Below are 26,880 nucleotides of genomic sequence, written 5' to 3'. Positions count from 1 at the left end.
ATATATTGTGTCCTATTTATATCTACTTTTCTGTTTTTTGCTACTTGAGTTAAACTTAGGGGTACTTTACCACTGAGCTACATCACCAGCCCTTTTTTATTGTTTATTGTGAGACAGGGTCTCACTAAGTTGCTTAGGGCCTTGCTAAGTTGCTGAGGTGGGCTTTGAACTTGTAATTCTCCTGCCTCAGCCTCCCAAGCCTCTGGGATTACAGGTGTGCACCACTGCACCCAGTTTATATCTACTTTTTTTATTAGGTATTCCCTTTGTTGAGATATAGTGCAAAGAATGGGTGTGCTTTTTGTTTAGCTTCTCACTGGACCTTATTCACACCACCTCAGCAGAAATGGAACACTGACTCACTTACAGTGTCTCAGTGCACATGGTTGATGTGGAAATTCAACACCTCCCTTAGCTCCACTGACTTATTCTCCATGAAAGTGATGTACTGCATCTGCATTTTAGCACTTCCTTGCCTCTTAGTGGGGATGTAAACTCTGGGTCCTGGAGCCCCCAGATCAAGGGGAAGTAGACTGACTCATATTACATAATTGATATAGGGGGAATCAGAATTTCAGCTTCTTATTGCACCCCACTGACATAAGGGGAAGGAAGAAGAAGGATGCCAGTTACTCAGCCTCATACCACTTCATTCAACATCATCGATGCTGTGTTGGCATGGAGACTTGGCTCTTAGTGTGTACTGCTGACACAAGTCTCATGGAAGAAGGGACAGATTGCTGATTAGCTTGGCTTTGCCCTGCCTCTTTCAGTCTTGCTTTTGCCAGAGGGTGTGGAGGTCAAGCTCCCCCTAAGCTTTGCTGACCTCACAGGTGATAGAAATTGGAGCCCTTACTATCCTCAAGTTGCATAGCTTGTTTAGTCTTAATAAGGCCAGGTAGATGTAAAGGTTAGGTTCCCTACTATGTCCCACTGACACCAAAGCAAGTGGTAAAGTCTAATGGTGACTAATCCTACTCACTATGCCACATTAAAGTCTTATTGTTGCTGGGTGGGGATTTAGATTTATCTTGCTATATTGGATCCCACCAAAAGTGGGTGGTGAATTGGGACTCTGTCTGCTTTTGCCAGACAGGGATTTGCCAGTTACCCTCTTACTGAGCCCAGCAGAGGAATCAGAGCATGACCTTGCATTTTTTTCTCAGTGGATCAAAGATCTCAGCTGGATAATCAGCCTTTTTGATACCACTTGGCAGGGGAATTGGAGTTTGTCATGGTTCCACCTGGTATGGGTGGATACACATTCTTTCATGAATTCTACTCAATATAAGGAATGGGTTACTTTGACTAAGAGCTAGGGAGAAAGAGTCCTATTTCCCTGGCCACACCCACCCAGAAAGGAGCTTCATCTTGCTGAGCTGAATGAGGAAAGAGAGATCACATTGTGGTACAGACTTTCACTTTTCTTATTGTGATTTTGCATATTTATTAATAAACCTTTATCTTGCTATATCCCCTTAGGATAATTTCCAGAGATTTCAAATGGTTGTTGTTAAGTCATCCTTACCCTTTATGTTTTTTTGTTGGGGAGCAGGTATGAGAAACTTCTCACATGCTAACTGCTTCTCTAGACTTCTTGTGCTGTTTTTAAAATATGGTCATAAGTATGATAATATGGTCATTCTGCTTTCTTTCATTTATTTAGTTCAATAGTAACTCCAGTGATGACATATGGTCAGCTGGATGGTCTGATAAACAAGTGGAGTCTTGAGCTAGAGGATCAAGAAAAGTATTTTCTTCGTCAGGCCACTCGAGTCAATGCTTGGGACTGCACATTGATGGAGAATGCTGAGGAGGTAAGAAGATATTCTCATTAATCTACCTGCATTGTGCAAATATTTGCAGACGAACACAAGAGAATAGATTTATGTTTTGTGGTTAATTTTGTATTGCAATGTTGGCAAGCAGCTTAAAAATATTTTCCTTAGGTAATAAGTGCCCTGAATTAGGAAATGTTTTATATTTAAAGTGTATATGAGAAAGTTAATATTGCCCTGATGTTATTGAGTAAATTCAAATATTCTATTTTCTTCTTATTTCTCTTTAAAGATTTCTATTTTACATGGAGAAGTGGAAAAAGTGAAACTGGATCAGAAAAGGTAGAACCTTACATTTCTTTGGTTGAGGAACAAAAAACTATCTTTTTGTTCAGATTTTCCCCTTGTTGTAGTTTATTGATATTTATTTTGTTATTCTGAGTTCCTTTCATTGATTCTTCTATTGACTTGTTTTATTCAGATTGGAGCAAGAATTAGATTTTATCCTGTCACAGCAGAGGGAACTAGAAAATCTTTTGACTCCTTTAGAGAAGACTGTGAAGGACCAAAGTGAGTCTGTTTATCTGCAGCATGAAGATAAGGAGTATGAGAGGATGTAAGTAACTGAATAAAGGTTGAGGAATGGGGAAGAAGTTACCTACTATGAGAGTGTTCATAAAGCAGGGAAAAATTTAATCAGAAGGCAGAGATTAAGTATTAGTAGAAGAGGAGATGTTCTTACAGTTGACCTTTATCAAGTTGTTTGACTATTTTGTGGGTTTTTTTTTTTTTTTCAAAAGCTCAAAAATGAAGAAATCGTTTTGGCTATTTTGTTTTATAGTATTCTGTACACTGTTATTAATCTCAATCTAATGTATGCCCACTGTAAAGTTTATATTTGTCAAGTTTGTTCTTAAATTTAGAAATATAAATTTTATGTGTGTGGTGTCATAGTATTATAGAATATTTATGGTCTCCTATTATATTGACTCGTCTAAACCTAATGTTCATGCAATTGCTTTAGTGATGAATTATTTGCTATTTTAAAGGCAAATTTGTTAAACTGGGGGTAAACTATATGAGTTTCAAAAATGGAATGATTTTTGTCAATGTCTCAGGGTAGGTATATTTACTGTACTATTTAGTCTTTACCTTCTGTCAGTTCATTGCCAGTGTTCCAGAGTAACTTTATCTCTGGAACTGAGATTTAGTAATCAGTCCAATTTAAAGAGTGTAAGGAGACTTTGAATGAATGTACTATACAATCTAAATTGATACTATTTTATTGATGGCTTATTAGTGAGTTAAGACTGAGGTGCTTTTGTTCAGGCTGGCCTTGAACTCCTGGGCTCAAGTGATCCTCCTGCATCAGCCTCTGAGTAGCTCAGATTATAGGTGCATGCTACTGCACCCAGCTAAGCTCATTTTTAAAAAGGCTTTCAAGTTAACTTTTTTTGTAGGGACATTAAATGTGGTAAGTACAGCTAATTTGTACTGACCCTAATTCTATTTCTTCTTTTGTATTTCAGCCTTTGTTGATCAATCCTTTCCCTCTCCCCCCGCCCATCTCCCTTTCCCTCCCTCCCTCCCTCCCTCCCTCCCTTCCTTCCTTCCTTCCTTCCTTCCTTCCTTCCTTCCTGTATTCTGTGTATTCTCTTTTTTTTTTAAAACAGTTACATTTTTATTCATAAGATCTTAACTGTACTTTGAAGAAATATTTGTAACATTAATTCCTAATTGCTCTTTTGTAGTCATATTTATATTGTGATAAAAATTTCACCATAATCCTCAACAATTTAGGCAATCTATAAGTACTTTCACACAGAAGGGCCAGATGGTTACCAGTAAATCTAATTGAGTCTTTAATTTTTAAAGACATTAAAGTGGAAAATTGTCTGGCCACTTTAATTCTTGTAAACATTTATTGGCTAGGTTAAGTGTGGGTTTGTGTGTGTGGGTGTAGTAAATAATTTGGATGGAAATATTGATAATGTAGGCCACTAATCAATTTGTCTCGAACTTAGATTTATCTACCTTTTATAATTATAAAGTTTATTTCACAAAATAGCTTTTGTTGCCTGGTGGAATATATTTATATAAAGTTTTACCTTGGACATCTATGTATTTATGACCATTGAAGAAATCTCAGCATTTGAAATTTGCTAAACACTAACTTGTTTTGGATATCTAAATGTCCTATAGATGTATTTTGTCATTAAAGGGAGTTCCTCTGAGACTGGGGATATAGCTCAGTGGTACAGCATTTGCCTAGCATGCATGAGGCTCTGGGTTCAAACCCCAGTACTGGAAAAAAAGGAAGAAAAAGAAAAAGAGTTCCTTTGCTCACCAGAGCATTAGCAAGATGGTACATAGGTGAAATTAAAATAATGGCAAGGCAGATAAAAGCTTTTACTTTTAAAATCTACATAAAATAGGATGGTGAACATTGTATCCATGAAAAATATGCCATTGGTCATAACTGATACCCACTGAGAAGGTAGGGAAATTGAGACAAATCCAGTTGACAGTATTATCTTTGTATGTAAATAACAGTAGATATGGGGACAACATTTCTTGTTAATTTATTTACCTGCCTTTGCAGTTATAAATTAGCAGAAACTATAGATGCTCAGCTGAAACGAATGTCCCAAGATCTCAAGGACATTACTGGTCACCTGAATACATTTGAAAATCCTGCTGCCACTACTGATCGGGTATGTTTTTTGCTTTATATATCTAGACAGTCAAAATATAGTATGAAATTACCATTCTATGGATTTTTTTAGTTAGTCACTGTCTGTCCTCCATAACAATGCTTGGGTTTGATTAGTGGGACAGGAGATATTTAGAAGCAGAGATGATTATGATTTTTTGTGGTTATTCCTAGGAAGGTGAAAAAAAATTACTCTTTACTCTTGATATTTTTAGGGTTTTCTCCTTTGTATGCATAATTAAATATGTTTCCCTGTACTTACTTTTCTGTTCACTTATTTATCATCTGGTTTATTCTTCTTTTTACATATGTATTTATGTTCTCATATAAATGTGAGTAGATTCAAGTCTCTTACACATTCAGGCAATCCTTAATTTATGAGTAGGTTATATCTTTAAAATCTGGTGAGTTAACTGTTGAGACTGAACATATATTTATTCATAGAAAATTTGATAAATGTGGTCATTAGGTTTCTACCTGCCCCATAAAATACTACTTAGCTCATGATGTAAATGTATTATATCATGTGAAAATAAAGCTGAGGCTTCAGTTAGAATAGACATGCTGTGAATTCATTAGATGTTAAGAAAGAAGTGTATTACTTGATTTTCTATATTTTCATTAAAGAGCTTATTTCCTCTGCTTTCCTTATTGTCTTAGCAGCTAAATAGAGTCCTCTTTTTCCTATTCTCACTCTTTGGCAGTAAGAGGAATCATATATTGTGGGAGTTCCTATTATATTTTCTATCAGTTAATTATAACTAGCAGTAGAGCCAAGGTCTGGGTAGATGAGAATGAATGACATATGTACAAGTAGTGATTATTCTTTAGTAAATTCTTTGTACAATTATATATATAGACCACTCTTAATCCACATATATATTACTAGCTTTTTTAATCATAAAGAGCATGTTATAGTTGAGAAAGCATTAGAATTTTGTTTAAGTCACTTAATTTCTCTAGGTCTGGGTTTCTTCTTTTGCAAAATGTCAAGGATAGAATAAATGATCTTTAAGTCCTTCTAGCTATGAAAATTATGCCATTCTCTACTCTAGGTGAATCTAAAGTTGAACAAAGACAAATATGAATTAGTCAGGAATTACCCATGCTGCCATCTCCCTATGTTCACACAAATGATCAAACATTATCAAAGTAGTTTTTGTTCTAATGAAATATTAGATCACCATTGTGATTCCAAAATTCAAAATTGTTTTGTTGTAATAGAATTTTGATGCATAGATAAATACATGTAGATTTAGACATGAAAAGCTAGTGTCTAGTCCCTCTGTTGATTTAATATGAGAAGAATGTTCTCAACAGAGCAAGTAAAAGGTTACTGTAATCTTATCTTCATCGTTTTTCTCTACTAAGCCCAATATTGCTTTATTTTATTCTAGTAATAGATAGTGAATCATTTGAGTCTTTTTGTTTTTGGTGTTCCTAGCAGAGGTGATTGGGATGTTTAGTATGAATGAGTTAAACCTTAATTACTGCTTCAGGGCAGGACAAAAGAAGCAAGAGATCTTCAACAACTCATCCCTTTTTTTCCTTCCTGTTCATAAATCATTGGAGAGGAAGCAGAAAAAAACACTTCTGAACAATAATATTACTGAAAATAATTGATTGTATACATCAACAAAGCTTTGTTATAGTGGGCCACATATTAGGATATAAAAATAGCAACTATTTTCCTATTCACAGTGAGGGAATTAACCTGTTTTTATTTCCCTTTTATTTGGCAGGGATGGAAGGAAGGGGGTATGGTAGTAATGGGAGAGACCACCTAATATTTAATTAAAGTTTTTATTAAGCAAATCCATATTATTCTCTTATTCAGTTATATTTTCTCATAAAATCCATGAAGGAAATTAAATCACATATATTACCAGTAACCCGCTATTATATTGGTGTATTTCTTCTTAGTCACTTTGCTGTGCTGGTTCTTTTTTTTGAAAACAACACTGGAAACATACCATATAGATTTTTGCTTTCTGTCTTTATTTAATATTGTTTCATGGTGTTTTCCCAAAGTTTTAATAGTTTTAGGATATTTTATCAGAGGAGAGTTTACCATAATATATTTAGTCATTTCTTAATTGGTATAGATATTTTTGCAATTTGGGGTCAATATAAAACAGCCCTGTAATGACCACTTATATTTAGATTTGATTATTTTCTCTGGCTACACTTCTGGAAATAGATACAATATGCTGATTCAAAAGGTATGATTATTTAAACTTTTGATATATGTTATAAAATTGTATATTTTAAAAGGTTGAGCCAATTTACATTACTATTGGCTATATATTAATGTATGTATTTTCCCACATATAAATTGAGCATTCCTAATGTGCAAATTTGAAATCTTAAATGCTTCAAAATCCAAAACTTTTGAGTGCTGACATGCCAACACAAGTGAAAAATTCCACACCTGACCTCATGGGATGGGTCACAATCAAAATAAATGCATAGCTGGACTGGGGATGTAGCTCAGTGTGCTTGCCTAGTGTGCATAACACCCTCAGTTTGATCTCTAGCAGTGCAAACAAACAAGCAAATAAAACACAGGCATAATAAATTATTGTGTAAAGTTATCTTTAGGCTACATGTATGAGGTATATATGAAACAATGATTTTAGACTTGGATCCATCTCCAAGATATCACATTGTATAATATGCAGAGCTTTCACAATTAAAAAAAAAAAATCAAGTGCTTAAAACACTTAGGGCCCCAGACATTTTGGATAACAGATATTTAATCTGTACTTGGCAATTGAGTACACCATTTAAAAAATCCTGATTTGATTGATAAATGTTGCTTTTTAAATTTTTATATGAATTTATTTTCTTATGAAATGTCTGTTAATGTTCCTTATTTTTATGCTGTAGCAGTCACTTTCTTATTGAATTCTTGACAGTTAAAAAAAGTAAATGCATTGTACTAATATGTAAAAGTAATGAACATTTTAAATATGAAATAGCAAAAGAAACAAAAATCCATTAATATTTAGTCTATTCTCAGTCCATGTCTTACCAGAAAAAATAAAAATCACTTCCTAATTTCAATTTACTTATTTTTTTGTTGACCACATCTGAATAATCATAATCTAAAAGTATTGGATGTATTTTTAGCTCCAGCAGATCTGCAAAATTCTGAATGCTCATCTGGACTCTCTGCAGTGGATTAATCAGAATTCAGGTGGGAGTTTATTCATATACCAGGTTCTATTTATGATAATGTGTTATAAGTCATGGCGTGTGCTCCATGACCATACTCACATAATAGCTCAGTTTTAGGGGTGTTGCTTAACTCATGCCTACTATTAGTTCTGAAGAATTATCTGGAAATTAATGAAAATACAAGGTGGACAGGAATGAGATGTAGGGTCTTGGGATAGAATCAGAACTTCTCTGAAGTATACCTTTTGTTCAGTTTTTGATTTGGGAAGCATATAAGTATTTTATATACTAAAAATTATAATTAAGCCAAAATTAACTGGAAGAAAGACAAATACTAACATGGAATATACATTAAAAATAAACAAAGGTACGTAACTGTAACAACCACTCAATTCAGATAACTTTTGAACATAGTATTCTTGGTAGTGTATTCTTAATATGATGTTACCTGAAAAGAACTGCAGAGAAATCTTAAACTTTCTTAATGGAGCTAGGCACGGTGGTGTATGCCTGTAATCCCAGTGACTGGGGAACGTGAGGCAGGAGGATTGCAAGTTGAAGGCCAACTTCAGCAATTTAGTAAGGCTCTAAGCAACTTAGCAAGACCTTGTCTCAAAAATAAATAAATGAAAAGGACTGGGAATATAGCTTAGTGGTAAAGCACCACTGGATTCAATCTACAGTATCGTAAACAAACAAAAAACAAAACAAAAGAAACCTTTCTTAATAGATTTATTGTTATAAAATTATGATACCAATGTTGCTACCATTTTATGTATATGGTAGAATAAAGCAAATGTGTGTGTGTGTGTGTGTGTATAACTGATAATAAAAATTAGTGTCTTCATTAAAATATAAAAGAGATACTAGTATTTTTCTTTCCTTTTACATTTGTATTATAAATTTGAATTGTAAATATTCTTATTCCTTTGTTCTATATACAGACAGGGCCTAGAAGCAATGAAAGACACCGTAGTAACGGGCATACCCAGTACCTAGCTCTTGATTTCTAAATACCATTCCCACTAAAAGGAATCAATCTTTTTGGTTAACTATCTGATCTCAGGTCTCAGGCAAGGAAAGTACAGGGTGAGTTTCGGACTTTTTGTTCAAGAAAGCAAACATTGTTAAATGACTAATGAGGTTATATCAGGATACAAGATTGTACTTCAAGGGATTCCTGCTGACACATTAGTATATTTAAACATGAAAAAGAATAACAAAAGTAATAGATTATAATATGTTAAAGGAGGAAAAAAAACCCATGAGTTCCCAATGATAATCCAAAAAGAGAGAGAGAAATAAGAAGTAAAGGAGAATGTCTTTATAAAAGTATGCCAACTAATAATTATAGAATAAATGATAGAATTCAGAAACCATAATTAAATCAGCAGAACACTTTTATTTTATTAAGTTCATCTTGATCTTGAATATCCTGTTACATGTATAAAATATTTCAACTGTCAGTCATTTCTTGGCAGAAAAGTAGGCTAGCAGGAAGTGGACCACATACAGACTGCAAGTTACTGAGTTAATTAAAAAAAAGTTTTATTGATGCATAATTTATTCCATAAAACTCAGCATTTTAGTTGTACAATTTAGTGAGGAAAAAAATCACCACTTTGCAGCACAAGCATAACAGTTGATTTAGTCAAGGATCATCAATGGATGCTAAAACTATTGAATTCAAGATTGTTGGAGAATAGCATATGTATGTCTACTCAAAAATATCACTCTACAGGTTACTTAAAAATTACAAAATAAAATATATGCCTTTACAAGACCTTTGTGACATGTGCTACTTTAGTGAAGTGATCAAACTTGGCCTAACCAGTGGTGGGATAACTTGACATAATGTGCCTCTTGACTTGACATGATAAGAAGTATACAATATCACATATATAGGATTCTTACCAAAATGTTTAACCTTAATCTAATGCAAGAAAAAAAAATCAGACATTCTGTGTGTGATACATTAAAAATATAATTGGCTTGGACTCTTTAAAATTCAAAACAAAAAATTAAGGGGATGGTCTTAGATTAAACAGGCATAGGACTAGGGATATGGCTCAGTGGTAGAACACTTGCCTAATACATAGAAGGCCCTGGGTTTGATCCCAAGCACTGCCAGAGAGGGACAGACAGAGACATAGATATAACAATCAAGTATACCATGTTAACCTATATGGACTATATATTGTATGATATTAAGGAATTGCTTATTTTCCTAGGTGTGATAGTTATGAATATGTAGGAAAATAACTTTTTTTTTTTCTTAGAAAATGCAGGCTACTTTATTTAGAGAATTTTCATGTCTGTAGTGTACTTCCAAATTGTTCAACCGAAACCATGTGTGAAGAGAAAGACATTTAGCAATTTGTGGCAAAATGGTATGAGCAGGTTAATCTTGGTAAAAGGTATTTAAGTGTGTGATTTTTGTTATTCTTTCAACTTTCCTACAAATTTAAAATCAAAATTTGGGGAGGTAATTTTTTAAAGACTTTGCCTAAATATAGAATATAATGAGGAATATGGAATATGATGGTAGGAATTGAGGTAAATGGGAACTAGTTAAACAATCAGAGTTATTATTTTCAAGATGTGACCTTAAAATAATACTATTTTTCTTACTTGGAATTCTGGATTCCTCATTCTCTGCATGAATGGAAGTCAGCAACAATGAACTTCTTCAGCTTTTTTTCCCTTCCAGACATACTTACATCATTATTCATCTTTATGTCCTTCTCTCCTGTGTTAGAGAAATATATGTCTTATCCCTTTCTAAACTATTTAGAATCATCAGAGGGAAGTTAAATAGTGTTAATATTCATTTGTGACCTGGTGAGGTTTCTGAGTCAGGTATAGGATTCAAGTCAAGGAATTAACTCTTCATAGTTGTGCACTTATTTTTCACTTGGTCTCTATGAGCACTTATTTTTTCACTTGGTCTCTATGAGTCTGTACCCTTGTTTTTAAAATGACAACTAATATCTACCTTTTAGATGTTTTGTAAGGATTAAAAGAAGAACCTTTGAATCTTGGCCTGTGGGTTGGTAGTCAGTGAATGGTAGTGGTAGAACTGGTTACTGGTTATCCAAATTTACTATGTATATGAGGTGGGGGAGACAGAAAAGAAAGGTTGTGGGGTTCAAAAAGTAGCTGTTAAATTGGGTCTTGAGAAGATAGTTCCAGATAGACTATCATTAAAAATCACTTACCTAGAGAAGTTGTAAGAACAACTGTGATGTGGGGAAATGTCAATAACAGGAAAACACTAAGGAATGAAATTATACAAAATTTCCCTGTCTGTTACATGCTTTTCTCCATTGAACAATGATTCTTAGGTAGAGTTGAGGGGGATGTCAGAAGGCAATTTGGATTATACAGAAAAATTGCAGTGATTATTTTTTTTCTCTTGGCAGGGATCCTCTGTGTCATAAACTAAATCTCAAGGCTTTCAGCCAGTGTCTCCTTTATAAAATTAAGGTTGTTGGTATTGCAAGGGACTTATACTTTATATAAATGAAGATATTATGGCTCAGAGAAGTTGAATGGCTTCCTTAAGAACACACAGCAGGGGGCTGGGGTTGTGGCTCAGTGGTAGAGTGCTTTCCTAGCACATGTGAGGCACTGGGTTTGATCCTCAGCACCACATAAAGATAAATAAGTAAAACAGAGGTTTAAAAAAAGAACATATTTATTTGGGGGAAAAAAAAAAAGCAGGACTGGGGATGTAGCTTAATGGTGTTTGCCTAGTATGCATAAGGCCCTGGGTTTGATCCTCAGCACTGCAAAATAAGTAAATAAGTATAAATAACACTCCAATGTAGGCATTACTTGATACAAAAACAAAAACAAATCTTATTTGTGTACCTATCAGTAGAGGACAAAGGTTTTAAAAGTTTGATAGTACTTTGGGATATGAGTTTTGGGTATCTGGGTAAAATTCTCAGTCAAAACAGGTAACAAGAATAAGACAATGGAAAGTAATTGATTACTGGGATTTGTTTTTCGGCTAAAAATTCATTTGAGCTGAAGAGGCAACAAGAGTTTGTGTGGGTTCTTTACTGAGACAAGGAAGGTCATGCTGAAGAATGGGAAAAGGCCTGGTAATTCTTTTTTTTGTTTTGGGTGGTGCTATAGATTGAACCCAGAGACATTTTTACCACTAAGCTACATACCCAGCCCCCCCCCCTTTTTTTTTTAATTTTGAGACAGGTCTCCTTAAATGGCTCCGGCTGGCCTTGAACTTGTGATCTGCTTACCTCAGTCTCCTGAGTCCCTGGGATTATAGGGGTGTGTCACCATGCCAGGCAGCCTGGTAATTCTTGATACTGTATACTTTTTGTCATTCCCACTCAATGAGCCTTTCCTTTTCATATCAGGAAACTACATGATCAGGAAATGGAGCATGGCAGGGTTTAATTATACTAAGAGAGGTTTTTCTAGTTATTTTGTTTTGTTTTTTAATAGTTAATTGGATCATGTCTGCTGAAAGGGTCTATAGTCTGAAAATTTTAAGATCAGATAAATCAATTTATTCACGTTGAGATAATATAGAAGAACTAATGAATGTGTTATTTTGGCAATACATGCATATTTTGCTAAAGAGAAATCTTGTATATAAAGTCAAATCTTCATTTTAAAAGGTTTCTGGGAAATGTTTTTATGATTTAATATCTTTAATGTTGGCACAGATTTTTCATCATGAAACATCAACTGTTACACTAATAGAATTATATATTTAACTGAGAAATCACCTCTTTAAAAGTGATTTTGATGTACATTACTAAGTGAAAGAAGCTAATGCCAAAAGGCTATATGCTGAATGATTCCAGCTCTGACATTCTGGAAAAAACAAAACTGTAGAAATATAAATTTGTATAAAGATCAATGGGGGTGGGGGAAGAATAGACAGAACATGGGAGATTTTTAGAACAGTGAAAATATTTTGTATGATGTACTCTTATCAAATCATGGATGCATGTCATTATACATTTGCCAAAGCCTACAGAATATTAACGCGAAAAGTGAACATTAGTGTAAACTATGGACTTTGGGTAATAATGATTTGTTGATGTAGGTTTATCAATTGTAACAAATGTACCACTCTGATGTAGGATATTGTTAGTAGGGGAGGTTGTACGTTTGTGGGGGCAAGGAGTATATGGAAAATCTCTGTACCTTCTGCTCAATATTGCAGTGAACCTAATACTATGTGAAAATTAATTTTATTTAAAAGGAAAAATAAAAGTGATTTTGAAATTAAACATTACACGTTAAGCATATTACTTATTACACTGTCCAATCAACATTTAGAATATCTGTGAGCAAGTTATAGAGAACCAGGCCCCTTTCTTCCTTTACCTATATCAAGCCAGTACCAGTGATAGGACTGAGATGGAAAGGAGTCAGTCATTATTAAATTAAGGAATGTCTAAATATGTGTAGGTAATGACCAGTTTTCAGATTTGATATTTATCCATTGTTTGACAGTGTCTGCACTTCTTTTCCTTATGTTTAGTATAGGTCATTGGGAGTTAATAACAGACATAAACAAATACCAGTTCTGGCTTTTATCTTTATTTATAAAAAATTACAGCATTATATTGAGGTATTCTTCACAGCAGTTCTGCAGTCACACATCTATCTTCTGAGTTGGCAGTCACTAAAAATGCAGCAACTCCAGCTCTTCTGGGACCACTTATGACAGAGTTGTCAATCCATCTGAGCCAATTTGTTATTCATTTTTAGTATGTGGCATTACTTCTCTCAAAGGGGAGAGGTGGAATAAAGAATAGGCATTTTCTGTTGCATCATATGCCAAACTATCATCCTATTTATTAATATTTATCAAACACCACAAAAAAGAAATAGGCAGTGGGAAATCTTATACTGGTCATTGTTCAGAAGTTGGTAAGTATTTTCAATGCATTTCACTTTTTTCATGTAGTGTCCCAAAGCATCAAGAATAAAATATATTTCATCCATAATTATTTTAGTCTCTTGTGGAATAGAACTGCATAATTATTTAGTAACTACTCACAACCTTGAGACAGCTATTTAGGGCAGAAAGAGTTACTCCTTAGAGTAACTTAAAATGACATAAGAGATTTTATAATATTTCCAAAATACAGTCCCATTAGTTCTAGACTGGGTGTCTATGTTCACATTTTTAAAAAATATTTGTTTTAGTTGTAAGTATACACAATAACCTTTATTTTTTTTTTATGTGGTGCCGAGGATCAAACCCAGAGACTTATGTGTGCTAGGCGAGTGCTTTACCACTGAGCCACAATCCCAGCCCCAATGTTCACTTTTTTTTTTTTGCTTAAATCATTCATAATTGTCTACTGTGCATGATGTGACAAACTTACATAAAATGCCTTAGGATCATTTTAGAGAACCAGCCTTGGGTGATATGTCATAATCATGCTTCATTTTTACTCAAGGTTGTATTTATTATTTGATGGGATTGTTTTAAATTAGATTTTTTGGTGTTTTCTATTTTCATGATTAAAAGCAAGAAAGGAAACTTTAATTGATATGGCCACATTGGGAAAGCAAAGGGAGATCTGACACCTTGGCCTTGTTTTCCTGGTGCTGGTGTGAGCTTTTAGGTTTAAATGGATTGGGGCAGGGGGTAAGAGGTCTGCAATATGAACTAGCCTTGGTTAAACTGTGGTCTGGTTGTTCATTCTATTCTAGTTTTGGGACAAATTGGCTCCAGAGAAGTCCTGATAGATCACTTGAGGGACTGATTTCCACTTGCCCCTCAGGATGTTTTTTTTCTGTCTCTGTCTCTCTTTCTCTCTCTCCCTCCCTCTCTCTCTCTCCCCCCCCTCTCTCTCTCTCCCCCCCCCATATCTCTCTCTCCTTCCTTCTGTCTCTCCTTCCCTCTGTCTCTCCTTCCCTCTCTCTCCTTCCCTCTCTCTCCTTCCCTCTCCCTCCCCCCCCTCTCCCTCCTTCTCCCTCTCCCTCCCTCCCTCTCTCTCCCTCCCTTCCTCTCTCTCTCCCTCCCTCCCCCCTCTTCCTCCCTCTACCCCTTCCTCCCTCCCTTTCTCCTTCCCTCCCTCGTGATCCTGGAAGAGGGTGATGACTGGAGATTTCTGTGCACCACTCCAGCAGTCCAAAACAGGATGCTGTAGTACTTTTTTCAAAGATAGTGGTCATGATGCAATTAGGAACACACAAATATAAGCTGAGCAATAACTCAGTTTCCAAAGCATTGTTTGATATTTTTTAAAGAAGCTTTGGTCCAGACTAGAAATGGTTTTAAAAATATTTTATTAATCGCTTTTAGCTCTCTCATCTGAAAAGCATCAAATGTTGAGACACGAAAAGATGCCTTTAAATTCCAATTGTAGTGTCTTTTTCCTCTTTCATCTTTTAGAATAGAATCTGATTTACTGATCATGCATCAATCAAAACTGGTTCATTTACTTCTTCCTTTTCTTAAATTCTTTGAGAAATTTTGGTGACATTAGTTGATTGGTGAGGTCATTTCTTGTGTTCTGGAGTATAATGTTCTATTTCAGATACTTGAAAGTTGAATGCTCTTTATCTGCCAGAGGTGTTTCAGCAGCACAAAGACACCTCTGTTGTGAGGCTCACTTAATAGTGTCTCTTAAGCTCAACAGAGATACTTGCTTCTTCCCATTGCAGTTGATTGAAGAGTATTTCATGTCTTACATTGTTTAATGAGCACTTTTACTCATCTGTGCTCCCCTTTACAGACAAAATAGATTCATTGTCACACTTTGTCCCTTGATTCCAAAGAACTTCTTGTAGGTTAGATTAGGGCACTAAGATTAGAATTAAGTGAGTCTTCAGTTTCTGTTAGGAAAGTGTGTGATGGTTAATATTCTCAGAGCTCCACTTCCCAAACTTCCTTTTCTATATGTAAATCCAGATTTGAAATACACTCAATACATCTGCAAAATTAGATTTCTCACTAATCCTACTTATGTACATTTTGTGCCCAAGTGAATTTCCTCAAGCTGGAGAGCCTCCCCAGATGAATTATATGTATCATAATTTAAATCAGTAACAAATAGCAGAATTTATATTGTTTGTGGGAAAGACAGATTTTTCTGCAAAGCAATTTTCTTGTTGGTAACTAAAAAACTATTACACTGGAGCCTCGCACAGTGCTGTTTTGGGGCCCATGCTGAATGGCCATCTCAAAGATAAAATAACCTGAATACTATATCACCCACTAAACCTCCCCAGATGGGATTCAGATAGGCTAGTGTCATTCTGAGAACTTCAGTGTTTGAAGGGACAACAGAGTGTTAAACTGTGGTGCCAGTTATTAGCTCAGCATAGTATTCTTTTATTTTATTTTGACTTAACATGTATTCATTATACATATTAATGATGTTTGATATTTAAATACATGCATATAGTGTATGATTTTTATTAAAAAAATTCACAGCATCTGTCAAACAGGTACCCTGTAATAATAGAAGCACTGTTACATGAAAGTCTAAAGATAGAGGTCCTAGAATCAATTCTCATTAGTTTACACCTTTGGAGAGTTATTTAACCTTGCATTTTTAATTATTGCTTTTTTCCAAGAGATTGTGGAAATAAAATGAAGTAGTCTGTGTAGGCATTTTGAAAGCTGAAGTGCAAACTGGGGTTGTAGCTCAGTGGCAGAGTGCTTGCCTATCAAGTGTGAGGCACTGGGTTTGATCCTCAGCACCATATATAATAAATAAAATAAAGGTATTATGTCAAAAAAAGAGGAATCTACTTTTTAAAAAAGCTAAAGTACTTTATAATTGGAAGGTATTATTTTAGATGGGGGTCAAAATGACAGAGTAGTTGTGACTCTAAATTGGGAGCACCTACTATGTGATTTAGGCACTATGTTACTCAGTGTATTAGGTATAAACATCAACAGTACCTCTGCCATGAACAGGTACACTATGAAGGGGTAGGGTGTGGTAAAGGAAGGAAACAATCTTTAGTTTGTTTCAAGGGAAAGGAAGGATTTAAAGTGAGATCTGAACAATAAGTAATGTTGTCACAGAATGACTGAATGAAGACCATATCATTTTATTCTACTACCTTGACCCCCATCTCCCATTGCCTGCATCAAAGAATTCAAGATACTTTCACCATTTTTTGCATACCTTCTTCAAATGTGTTTTTTAGTTAATTTGTGTGAAGAGCAGGGCTGTACACAAGCAGAGTACCTTAATGTATCAATTGTAAGATCAGAATGTGAATTCTCATGACAGAAATGAGAGTTGTATTTCTCTCTAAGCACCATTTTTTTCCAATTGCACATTAGTTGCCACTAAGAACTCAATTATATTTATTGTTACTTTAATTTTAATAAATTGAGTGTCTTCTCAAAAGTAGTTATGACTAGTGGGAGGATACTGTTCTTCCTTCCTTCTTTTCTCTCTGTACACACCCATGTTCTTCCTCCCTCTCTCTCTCTCTCTCTCTCTCTCTCTCTCTCTCTCTCTCTCCCCTTCCCCTTCAGGATGAGAAATGGACTTTTTATATGAAATTCTTAAGTTTTCAAGGTTGTTTTTAAATATTAGCCTAACATAAGGCAGATTTTACAGAAGCTAAAATATGTTATTGGTTTAGCAGACAGCAAGAAACAATGAAGGCGCATATATTTAAAGGCTGACAAATGGCCAACAGATTTGATAGAACTGTTGCCTGATATAATTTTTGGTAATATTGCTTGCATATTGAGTTGACACTTATAGAATATGTTAGTTTATGGTTTAGATATAAGGTATACCCTAAAAGCTCATGTGTGAGACAATGCAAGAATATTTAGAGGTGAAATGATTGGATTATGAGAACCTTAGCCTAATATTAATCCCCTGATAGGGATAGGGATTAATTGGATGGTAACTGTAGGCAGATAGAGTATGGCTGGCAGGGTGGGTCCTCCTACCTGGGTGCATACCTTTGGGGTATATATTTTGTCTTTGTGAGAATAGAAGCCTACCCTCTCTCTGTGTTTCCTGGTGTCATGTCCTGAACCACTTTCCTCCACCACACCCTTCCACCATAATATTCTGCCACATCTTGGGTCCAGAACAATGGAGCTATATATTTGGAGTACCTGTGAGCTCCAAATAATTTTTCCTCCTCTAATTGTTCTTGTCAGGTTTTTAGTCAATGCAGTGAAAAGCTGACTAAAACAGGAATCAAAACTTCATTTGTGTATGTGTTGGTCATTTCTCAGATTAAAATTTTTATTGAGGTAATTGTAGATTCACATGTAATTGTAAGACTTAACATAGAACTCCTTTCATTCTTTACCTTATTTAGCTCATTGATAACACCTTACAAAACTGAGGTATGATTTCACAAACCTTGCCATTGTTATATCAACCATCATTTGTATATTTCTCCAGTTTTACTTGTATGTGTGTGTGTGTATATTTAATTTTCTAGTTTTTTAATGTGTAGGTTTTTATATCCATCACCATAGTCAAGATACAGAACAGTTCCATACCTCCAAGTTTCTTCACATCCCCTTTTATCATTATTCCCCCCATCACATCCCACTATCCCCAAATTCCTAACTCCTAGAAACCATGAATCTATTTTCTGCTCCTAATTTTTTATTTCATTTTGACATATTCTGTAAATAGACTTATACAGCATGTAACCTTTGGGGATTGGCCTTTGTTTTTTTCATTTAGCATAATTCCAGATTTATATGAGGGCTGGTGGGTATGGCTCAATGTTATAGCGCTTGCCTAACATGTGCAGGGTTCTTAGTTCTATTCCCATAACCACAAAACAAGGAATAAAATTCATCTGAGTTATCATATATATCAACAATTTAATCCTCTTTATTGCTAAGTAGTATTCCATGGCATGAGTATATCATAATTCATTTAACCATTTGTTGTAAGACATAAGGGCCATTTCTTGTTTGGGTATGAGTCAAGCTGCTATAAACATTTATGTACAGCTGCTTATGTGAACATAAATTTTCATTTCTGTGGGATAAATGTTCAAGAGTATAATTTTTGGGTCATATGGTAGTTGCATGCTTAGCATTATAAGAAACTATCACACTATTTCCAGAGCAGCTATATCATTTTACATTCTCTTCATTAATGTATGTGTGATGCAGTTTGTGTCCTTATGAGTATTTGATCTTTTCACTATTTTTTTTATTTTAGCCCTGTGATAGATGTGTAGTGATGTCATTGCAGTTTTAATTTGCATTTCCTTGATGTTTAATGATGTTGAACAACTTTTCCTGTGATTACTTGCCATCACTGTATCCTCTTTATGGAAATGTTTGTTCATGTCTTTTGCCCATTTTAATTTTTTTTTTATTTAAGAGTTTTACGATTTGTTCAGGTATTCTGGATGCAAGTCTCTTGTCAGATTGGTGATTTGCAAAAACTTTCTCCTAGTCTGTAGCTTATGTATTCATCTTCTGAACATGGTTGTTCACAGAACAAAAGTTTTTAAATTTAATGAAGTTCACTCTATTATTGTTTTTATTTTTATGTATTATGCTTTTGGTATAAAGTCTATGAATGTTTTGCCTATTTTTTATCCCCCAAATTTTTTTCTATGTTTAATTTTATAAGTTTTGTCATTTTACATATAAGACTGTGATCTGTTTTTATTTATTTTTAAATTTTAATTGTTCTTTTTAGATATACATGACAGTAGAGTATATTTTAACATATTTACACAAACATGGAGTATATCTTATTCTAATTAGGATCCCAGTCTTGTGGTAGTACACGATGTGGAGATTCATTATGTTGTATTCACATTTGTATACAGGAAATTTGTGTTAGATTCATTCTACTGTCTTTCCTATTTGTATCCTCCATCCCTTCTCTTCATTCCCATTTGTTTAATCTGCTGAACTTCTGTCTGTCCCCCTTGTTTTTGTATTAGCATCCACATGTCAGAGAGAACATTCAACCTTTGGGTTTTTTTGGAATTGACTTATTTCACTTAGCACGATAGTCTCCAGATCCTTCCATTTACTGGAATGCCATAACATCATTCTTTTTTATGACTGAGAATATTCCATTGTGTGTATATACCACAGTGAGATTTCATCTTACTCCAGTATAAATGCAAACAATCAAGAATACAAGTAACAGTAAATGCTGGCAAGGATGTGGGGAAAAGGGTACACTTATACATTACTAGTGAGACTGTAAATTGATACTACTACTCTGGAAAGCAGTATGGAGATTCCTCAGAAAACCTAGAATGGAACCACCATTTGACCCAGCTGTCTTACTCCTTGGTATATACCTAAAGGACTTAAAATCAGCATACTATAGTGACATGGTCACAGCAATGTTATACCAGCTCAATTTACAATAGCCAAGCTATGGAACCAACTTAGATGCTCTTCAACAGATGAATAGATGAAGATAGTGTTTCTATTTAATTTTGTATAAGATAATGTTTTTATTTAATTTTGTATAAGATATGAGGTTTAGAGTAACTCCCACCCCCATGGATATATTCAATTGTTCTAATACCATTTGTTGAAAAGTCTATCCTTGCTTAATTGAATTGTTTCTGCACCTTTCTCCAAAATCAGTTCAATATATTTGTTGGGGTCTTCCTCTGAGGTCTCTATTCCATGGATTTATATCTTTCCCCTAACCAATGTCATTATGATAGCTTATAATAAGCCTTAACCCATTTTGTCTCATAGTCTCGGGTATGGAACACCTATACAAACAAATTGCTCAAAAATATACCACTATTATAAACTCAAAATAATATTTGAATATTTATTATGTTTGCAGAATTGAAAACTTGGGACGAATAGGTTTATATTCAGTAGAGAAATTCCTTCCACTCAATTCTTTCCTGTCAAAATTGTTTTAGTTATTTTAGTTCCTTTGCCTTTCCACAAAATTTTCCTGGGAATTGATAGGAATTACATTTTAACTATAGATCAATTTTGGGAGAAATAGCATCTTTATTATGATGATTATCCATGAACATGTTGTGTCTCAAAATTTATTTAGGTCTTCTCTGATTTCTTTCATGAGCATTTTATAATTTTCGTAAACCATATTACATATGTATTTTGGTTTTGTTAGACTTTATACCATTGTATTTAATTTTCTTTATAGTGATTATAAATGGTATTGCATTTCACATAATTGCTGTTAATATATAAAAGCACAATTTTTGTATATTGATCTTTTCTTTTAACTTGCTAAATTTACTTCTTAGTTCTAGGAATTTTTTTGTGGACTCCTTGGGATTTTCTAGATAGGCAGTTATGATATCTACAAATAGGCATTGTACTATTTCTTCCTTTCCAATCCATATGCCATTTATTTCTTTTTCTTGCCTTTTTAGATTATTTAGAACTTCAATAAACTGTTGAGATAGATAAAAGACACATCCTTGCTTTGTTCCTGGTCTTCTGTGGGAAGTCTTCAGTCTTTCATCTTAAGTCTGATGTTAGCTGTAGGTGATTGTGTGTGTGTGTGTGTGTGTGTGTGTGTGTGTGTGTGTGTTTAGGCACACATGTACATGTGCTTGCTTGCTTGTGCATAGTAGTGGGGACTGAATGAACCCCAAGACCTTGCACATGCTAGGCAAGTGCTCTACCGCTGAGCTGCATGCATAGTACCCCCTTTTAAATTTTGAAACAGGATATCACTAAGTTGCCTAGGCTTACCTTGAACTCATGATCCTCCTACCTCAGCCTCCTAAGTAGCTATGATTACAGACATGTGTCATTGTGCCCAAGAGCTGTGGTTTTTGTGTAGATGACCTTTATCAATCTTAGGTACTTCCCCTCTGTTCCTTACTTATTGAAACTTTTATTATGAAAAAGTACTGTATTTTGTCAGAGGCTTACTCTGCATCAATTGACATCATTTTACTTCTTTAATTTCTGTGGTGGTTTAAAATAATAGGTTTCAAATGTTAAGTCAGCCTTATATATGTGAAATAAATTCTGCTTGGTCATAGTTTATAATTCCTTTTATGCATTGTTGGATTTGGTTTGCTACTATTTTGTATGAGATTTTTTAAAATGTTCTTGAGATTTATTGGTCTATGGTTTTCTTGTTTTGTACTGTTTTAGTTGGTTTCATTATTAAGGTAATACTGCCCTCTATTTTTTAGAAGAGTTTGTAAAGAATTGGTATTAATTCCTCTTTAAATGTTTGGCAGAGTTCTCCATTGAAACTTTTGGGACCTGTTTATTTCTTTTTAGGGAACTTTTAAACTACAAATTCAGTTTCTTCAATGTTTGTAAGACTATTTAGGTTATCAGTTGGTTGACTCCTCATAGATTGTGGGTTATTTTGGAATCAGTGCATTTTGCTTAGTTTTTAAATTTATAAGTATATAATTGCTCATAGAATTTCCTTTTTATCTTTGTAATGTCTGTAGGATCTGTAGTGGTATACCCTGTTTCTTTCCTAATATTGATGATTTATGTTTTTTTCTATTTTTATCTTGGTTAAAGCTTACTTAATTTTACTGATTTTTTTTCCCTCAAAGAATTAGCCTTTTATTTCATTGATCTTTCTCTGTGGGTTTTTTTTTTTTGTATTTATATGTTTATCTTTTAGTACTGAGGATTGAACCCAGGGGCACTTAACCACTAAGCCACATTCCAGCACTTTTATTTTTTTATTTTTTTTTATTTTTATTTTGAGACAGGATCCTGCCAAGTTGCTTAGAGCCTCACTAAATTGCTGAGACTAGCCTTCAACCTGCAGTCCTTCTGCCTCAGCCTCCTGAGTCTCTGGGATTACAGGCATGAGCCACCACACCCGGCTTTTCTATGGATAATGAGCAGTTTTTGAAGTCCATTTGTCATCTCCAGCCATCAGTTTCACTAATGGTTATTATACTGTTCATTGTGAAGTTCCATGTTAACAAGCATTTGCACATAGATATCCCAAAGGCACCTCAAGTTAAACTTGTCTAAAACTAAACTCAGTGTTTCCCCTATCTCCTGGATATAGGGGAAACACTATTTTGCTCTGAGTTATATAACTCCTTTACTTTTTCTCAGCTAACAATTAATTCTATTTATTCAGGAATCTTAAGCAGGATATTTATGTTTCTTCATTAAGTAATAGTGATTATACTTCTTAACTAGCTTTTGAATCCTTCCTTTTCAGTAGATTTCTACCCCCATGTCCGCATTTTAGGCCTTCTTCATCTCCCATGTTGAAAGTAGAGTAATTTTATAGGGTTTATGAAAAACACCAGCTCTTTTTACACATCACATTTCATACTCCTTATTGGCAAACAATTTTAAATTATTTTATTTGGAGTTTTAAACTATTCACATTTATTTATCTCTAAGTATCATATATACTATTACTTTTTAGTTTTACCATATTGTGTTTATTCTACTGACTTTCCAAAATAGGAGATGAAGATTTAACTTTCAATTATATGAGTGTTATTCATGGCCTGGCCATGTAGCATACATTATTATGTCTCCTTTATTTTACAAGTTTTTGGTTTCCTTTGAATTTTGTGTCCTCATTTGCTTAGTTTTCTTCATATTTATCAATAATTCATTCTCCAATTCCCTGCTTTTAATTTAAATCTATCGATTTCAGCTTCGATTCATCTCTTCCAGACTCCTCTAATCTCTATTGTACCATCTGGAACTGTGGCTCTGTTGGTTTGCTATTCAGCTAGGTTCTCCCTTCTATAGATTATTGTTTTCTCTCTACTTTGTTTGCTCTTCAGTTTAGTGGCTCTTATTTCCTGTTGCTTGGTTTGTTTCCTTGTTTCCAATATACCACATATTCCAGCAGCTTCCATAGTAAGTGCATGGAAGGTAAATTTTTTTGAGACCTTCCACGTCTGAAAAAGTATTTATTCTACCCTCACATTTAATTGATACTATTTGGTGTTGAATTATACTCTGGAAATAATTTTCCCTTAAAGTTTATTTTATTCAATAACATCCATGAAAACATTAAATAAAGTCGCTCAACATCTTTGTTATTTTTTTCCTTCCTGGTCTTTCTCTTCTCTTTCTCCTTCTTTCCTTCTTTTTTGTTTTTAGATTTTTTTTTGTTAGAGCATTATAGTTATATATAGTATTTGGATTGATTTTGGCACTCATGCATGCATGAAATTTGACTTACTCCATTTTAGTACCTATTCCCCTGCCTTTCCCTCCCCTTTTCCCTCCCCCCACTCTCCTTCCTCTACTGATTGTCCCTTTACTCCTTTGTTTATTTATCATGTTTTTTCTTACATATAAAGCTGGAATTTCCTGCCATATATGCACGTAGCATGGTTTTAATTTATTCTGCATTTCCTTCCCTTTCCCATCTATTCTCTCTTCCTCTTGTTCTCCTATTCCACTGATCTTCCCTCTGTCTTTTATGATATCCAGCCCCCGTCTTTTTTTCCCTTTTCTACCTATCTTTCAACAGATGAGAGAAAATATTCATCCCTTGGTTTTCTTAGCATGGTGTTCTTCATTTCCATTATCTAACAGAAAATGCCATAATTTCATTCTTCTTTATGGCTGAGTAAAACCCCATTGTGTATATATATCATATTTTCTTTATCCATTCATCCTTTGACAGGCATCTGGGCTGGTTCCATAATTTGGGTATGTGAATTGTGCTGCTATAAACATTGATGTGGTTGTATTACTGTAGTATGCTGGTTTTAGTTCTTTTGAATAAATGCCAAGGAGTGGCTTAGCTGGATCATATGGTATTTCCACTCCTAGTTTTTTGAGTAATCTCCATACTGCTTTCCATAGTGGTTGTACTAATAATGTACAAGTGTCCCTTGCCCCCCCACATCCTTTCCAGCATTTATTACTATTTGGTTTCTTGATGGTTATTATTCTGACTGGTATGAGATAAAATTTGAGCATAGTTTTTAAATTTTTTTTGGCTGGGAAAAAACAGCTTTAATGGCATTCAAAAATACTTTATAAAAAATGTTCTAGCACAACACTTGTTCGTAAACTAGATTATGTTGTGAACTTTTTTCTAATCTTTTAGGAGCACTGGTTGTTAAGAACTAGAGCTTATTCCTATTCCAAAACTATCTTGCACTCCTGAAAAACTGCAAAAGCATTTGAAAGCTGTGAAGATACGGATTTTTTTTTTTTTATTCTTGATGGTAATATGCTGCTGCATTGAGTCTTTGCAGTTTTTATTCAAGATCATGATCCTAAGTTTTGTTGATAACCTGTCCATCTCTAGTTTCAACTGTCTTAATTATAAGTATCCTTTCTGAGTGGGTGTCACCCAGAGGGAGTGAATGCAGGTTCAGGGAGGAGAAGTTGGGAAGAGGCAGAGAAATCCTGTTCATGCCTTCCAGAAGCTTCCTGTAGGTGGCAATCTCAATGTCAAGAGTCATCTTAATATTGAGCAAGTCTTGGTATTCATGAAGGTGACAAGCCATTTCTTCCTTTAGATTCTGAATCTCATTCTGCAGGTAGTCAATAGTGTCTTGGTAGTTATCAGCTTCCACAGCAAAGTTCTCTTCTATTTCATGCATCTGGAGTTCCAGGGACTTGTTAATTCCTTTAAGAACATCCACTTTTCAGGTGAGAGACCGCATCTGTCTCCAGTACTCATTTGATTCCTGCTTCGCCTGGTGCAGAGCATCATTGTTCCAGTTAGCAACCTCAGTAAAGTCAGCAAATTTAGCAATTGTATCATTCTTCTGCCTCCTAAAGGTTCTTGGCAGTCACGCTTTCATACTGCTGACGTACATCACACAGGGAAGCTGTGAGGTCAGGCTTAGAACATCCACATTGATTTGAACATGCTGTTCCTGAATCTGAGCCTCATCATGTAGTTTCTTCAAAAAGACAATCTCTTCTTGCAAGGATTACACTTTACAGTCAAGGTCAAGACATGTCAGAGATGCATGTTAATATCCTATCTGAAAGACTGCAAGGTGCTCTTGACTTCCTCTCTCTGAAGCATCTCTTGCAATTTCTGTGGTAGCTATGTGGTGTCCTTAGCCAAATTGTCACACTTCACTTTGACATGGGCCTTGTCATTGGTGAACTGGTCTACCTGACAGCACAGTTCCTGTATCACCTTCTCCTCCTCCTAGAGGTCCCCCAGATGCAGCTTGCCCTGGTCCCTGAGCTGTTTGAGCTGGCCAGCAAGATCTTGTTCTGCTGCTTCAGGAAGGACACCTTGGTGATATAGTTGGCAGAGTGGTCAGTGAGCTCCTGCAACTCCACCTTCTCATTGGTGTGAGTATTCTTGAATTTGGTGTTGATGGCATTGGCCAGTGAGAAGTTCACCAAGTCCTGCTGCAGCCGCACCCCAGGCTTGCTACTCCACAGGTACACGGCCAAGCAGCGCATGACATGGACTGCCCAGGGATGAGGCATAGAGGCTATAGCTGGTACTGGGGTGGACGTGGTCAGGTAGTTCCAGGTGGAGCTTGGCTGGCTCATGGTGCCCAGGCCACCAAACATGCTGCAGTAAGAGGACAAGCACACGAACCTGGAGGACATAGCTACTGAGGGAGGCTGTAGTCTGGATGGCTGCAGCCTTGCAAACTGGCTCCTGGAGGAGGGGCTAGTGAGGGTACAGCAGATGTGGACATTGGGAGCATTGCTGCATCTCTAGTACAGGGACCCTAGAAAAAAAAATGGCAGAGCGTGGTGTAGTTTTGATTTGCATTTCGCTGATTTCTAGAGACGTTGCACATTTATTCATATTTATGTATTGTTGGTCATTTGTGTTTCTTCTTTTGAGAAATGTCTATTTAGGTCTTTGCCAATTTATTAATTGGATTTGTTGTATTTTTGTTGTTTTATGAGTTCTTTATATTGTCTCAATATTAATCCCTTGACAGAGGAATAGCTGGCAAAGATCTTCTTCCATTCTATAGACTCTCTTTTCATGCTCTGAATTGTTTCCATTGCTGTGCAGAAGCTTTTTAATTTGATGTCATCCCATTTATTGATTCATTTGTTTATTGAGCTTTAGGAATCTTGTTAGGAAGTCAGTGTCTGCACCAATATGATGGTGTATAGACCCTTTTCTTTTGAAGAGTTGCTAAGTTTCTTATCTAATTCCTTAGTCTTTTTAAAATTCCTTAGTCTTTAATCTACTTTTTTTTGTAATTTTTTTTTCTTTTTTTATTATTAGTTGTTCAAAACATTACAAAGCTCTTGACATATCATATTTCATACATTTGATTCAAGCAGATTATGAACTCCCATTTTTACCC

At 34.9% G+C, this 26,880-nt stretch overlaps 1 protein-coding gene across 4 annotated transcripts in view; it reads left to right on the top strand.

Moving 5' to 3' along the window:
• The window catches only part of Nup62cl (nucleoporin 62 C-terminal like), a 75,191-nt gene that overhangs the window by 41,234 nt on the left and 7,077 nt on the right, over positions 1-26,880 (top strand). For all 4 annotated transcript variants that reach the window (XM_071606030.1, XM_071606028.1, XM_027932932.2 and 1 more), the window contains 5 exons: positions 1,667-1,817; positions 2,071-2,120; positions 2,260-2,394; positions 4,381-4,492; positions 7,624-7,690. In XM_071606030.1, coding sequence (XP_071462131.1) covers positions 1,667-1,817; positions 2,071-2,120; positions 2,260-2,394; positions 4,381-4,492; positions 7,624-7,690 — 515 coding nt within the window. The remainder of the gene's footprint in view (positions 1-1,666; positions 1,818-2,070; positions 2,121-2,259; positions 2,395-4,380; positions 4,493-7,623; positions 7,691-26,880) is intronic.

Source organism: Marmota flaviventris, chromosome X, assembly GCF_047511675.1.
Source record: "Marmota flaviventris isolate mMarFla1 chromosome X, mMarFla1.hap1, whole genome shotgun sequence".
NCBI lineage: Eukaryota > Metazoa > Chordata > Mammalia > Rodentia > Sciuridae > Marmota > Marmota flaviventris.
This window is presented reverse-complemented; position numbering and strand designations above follow the sequence as displayed.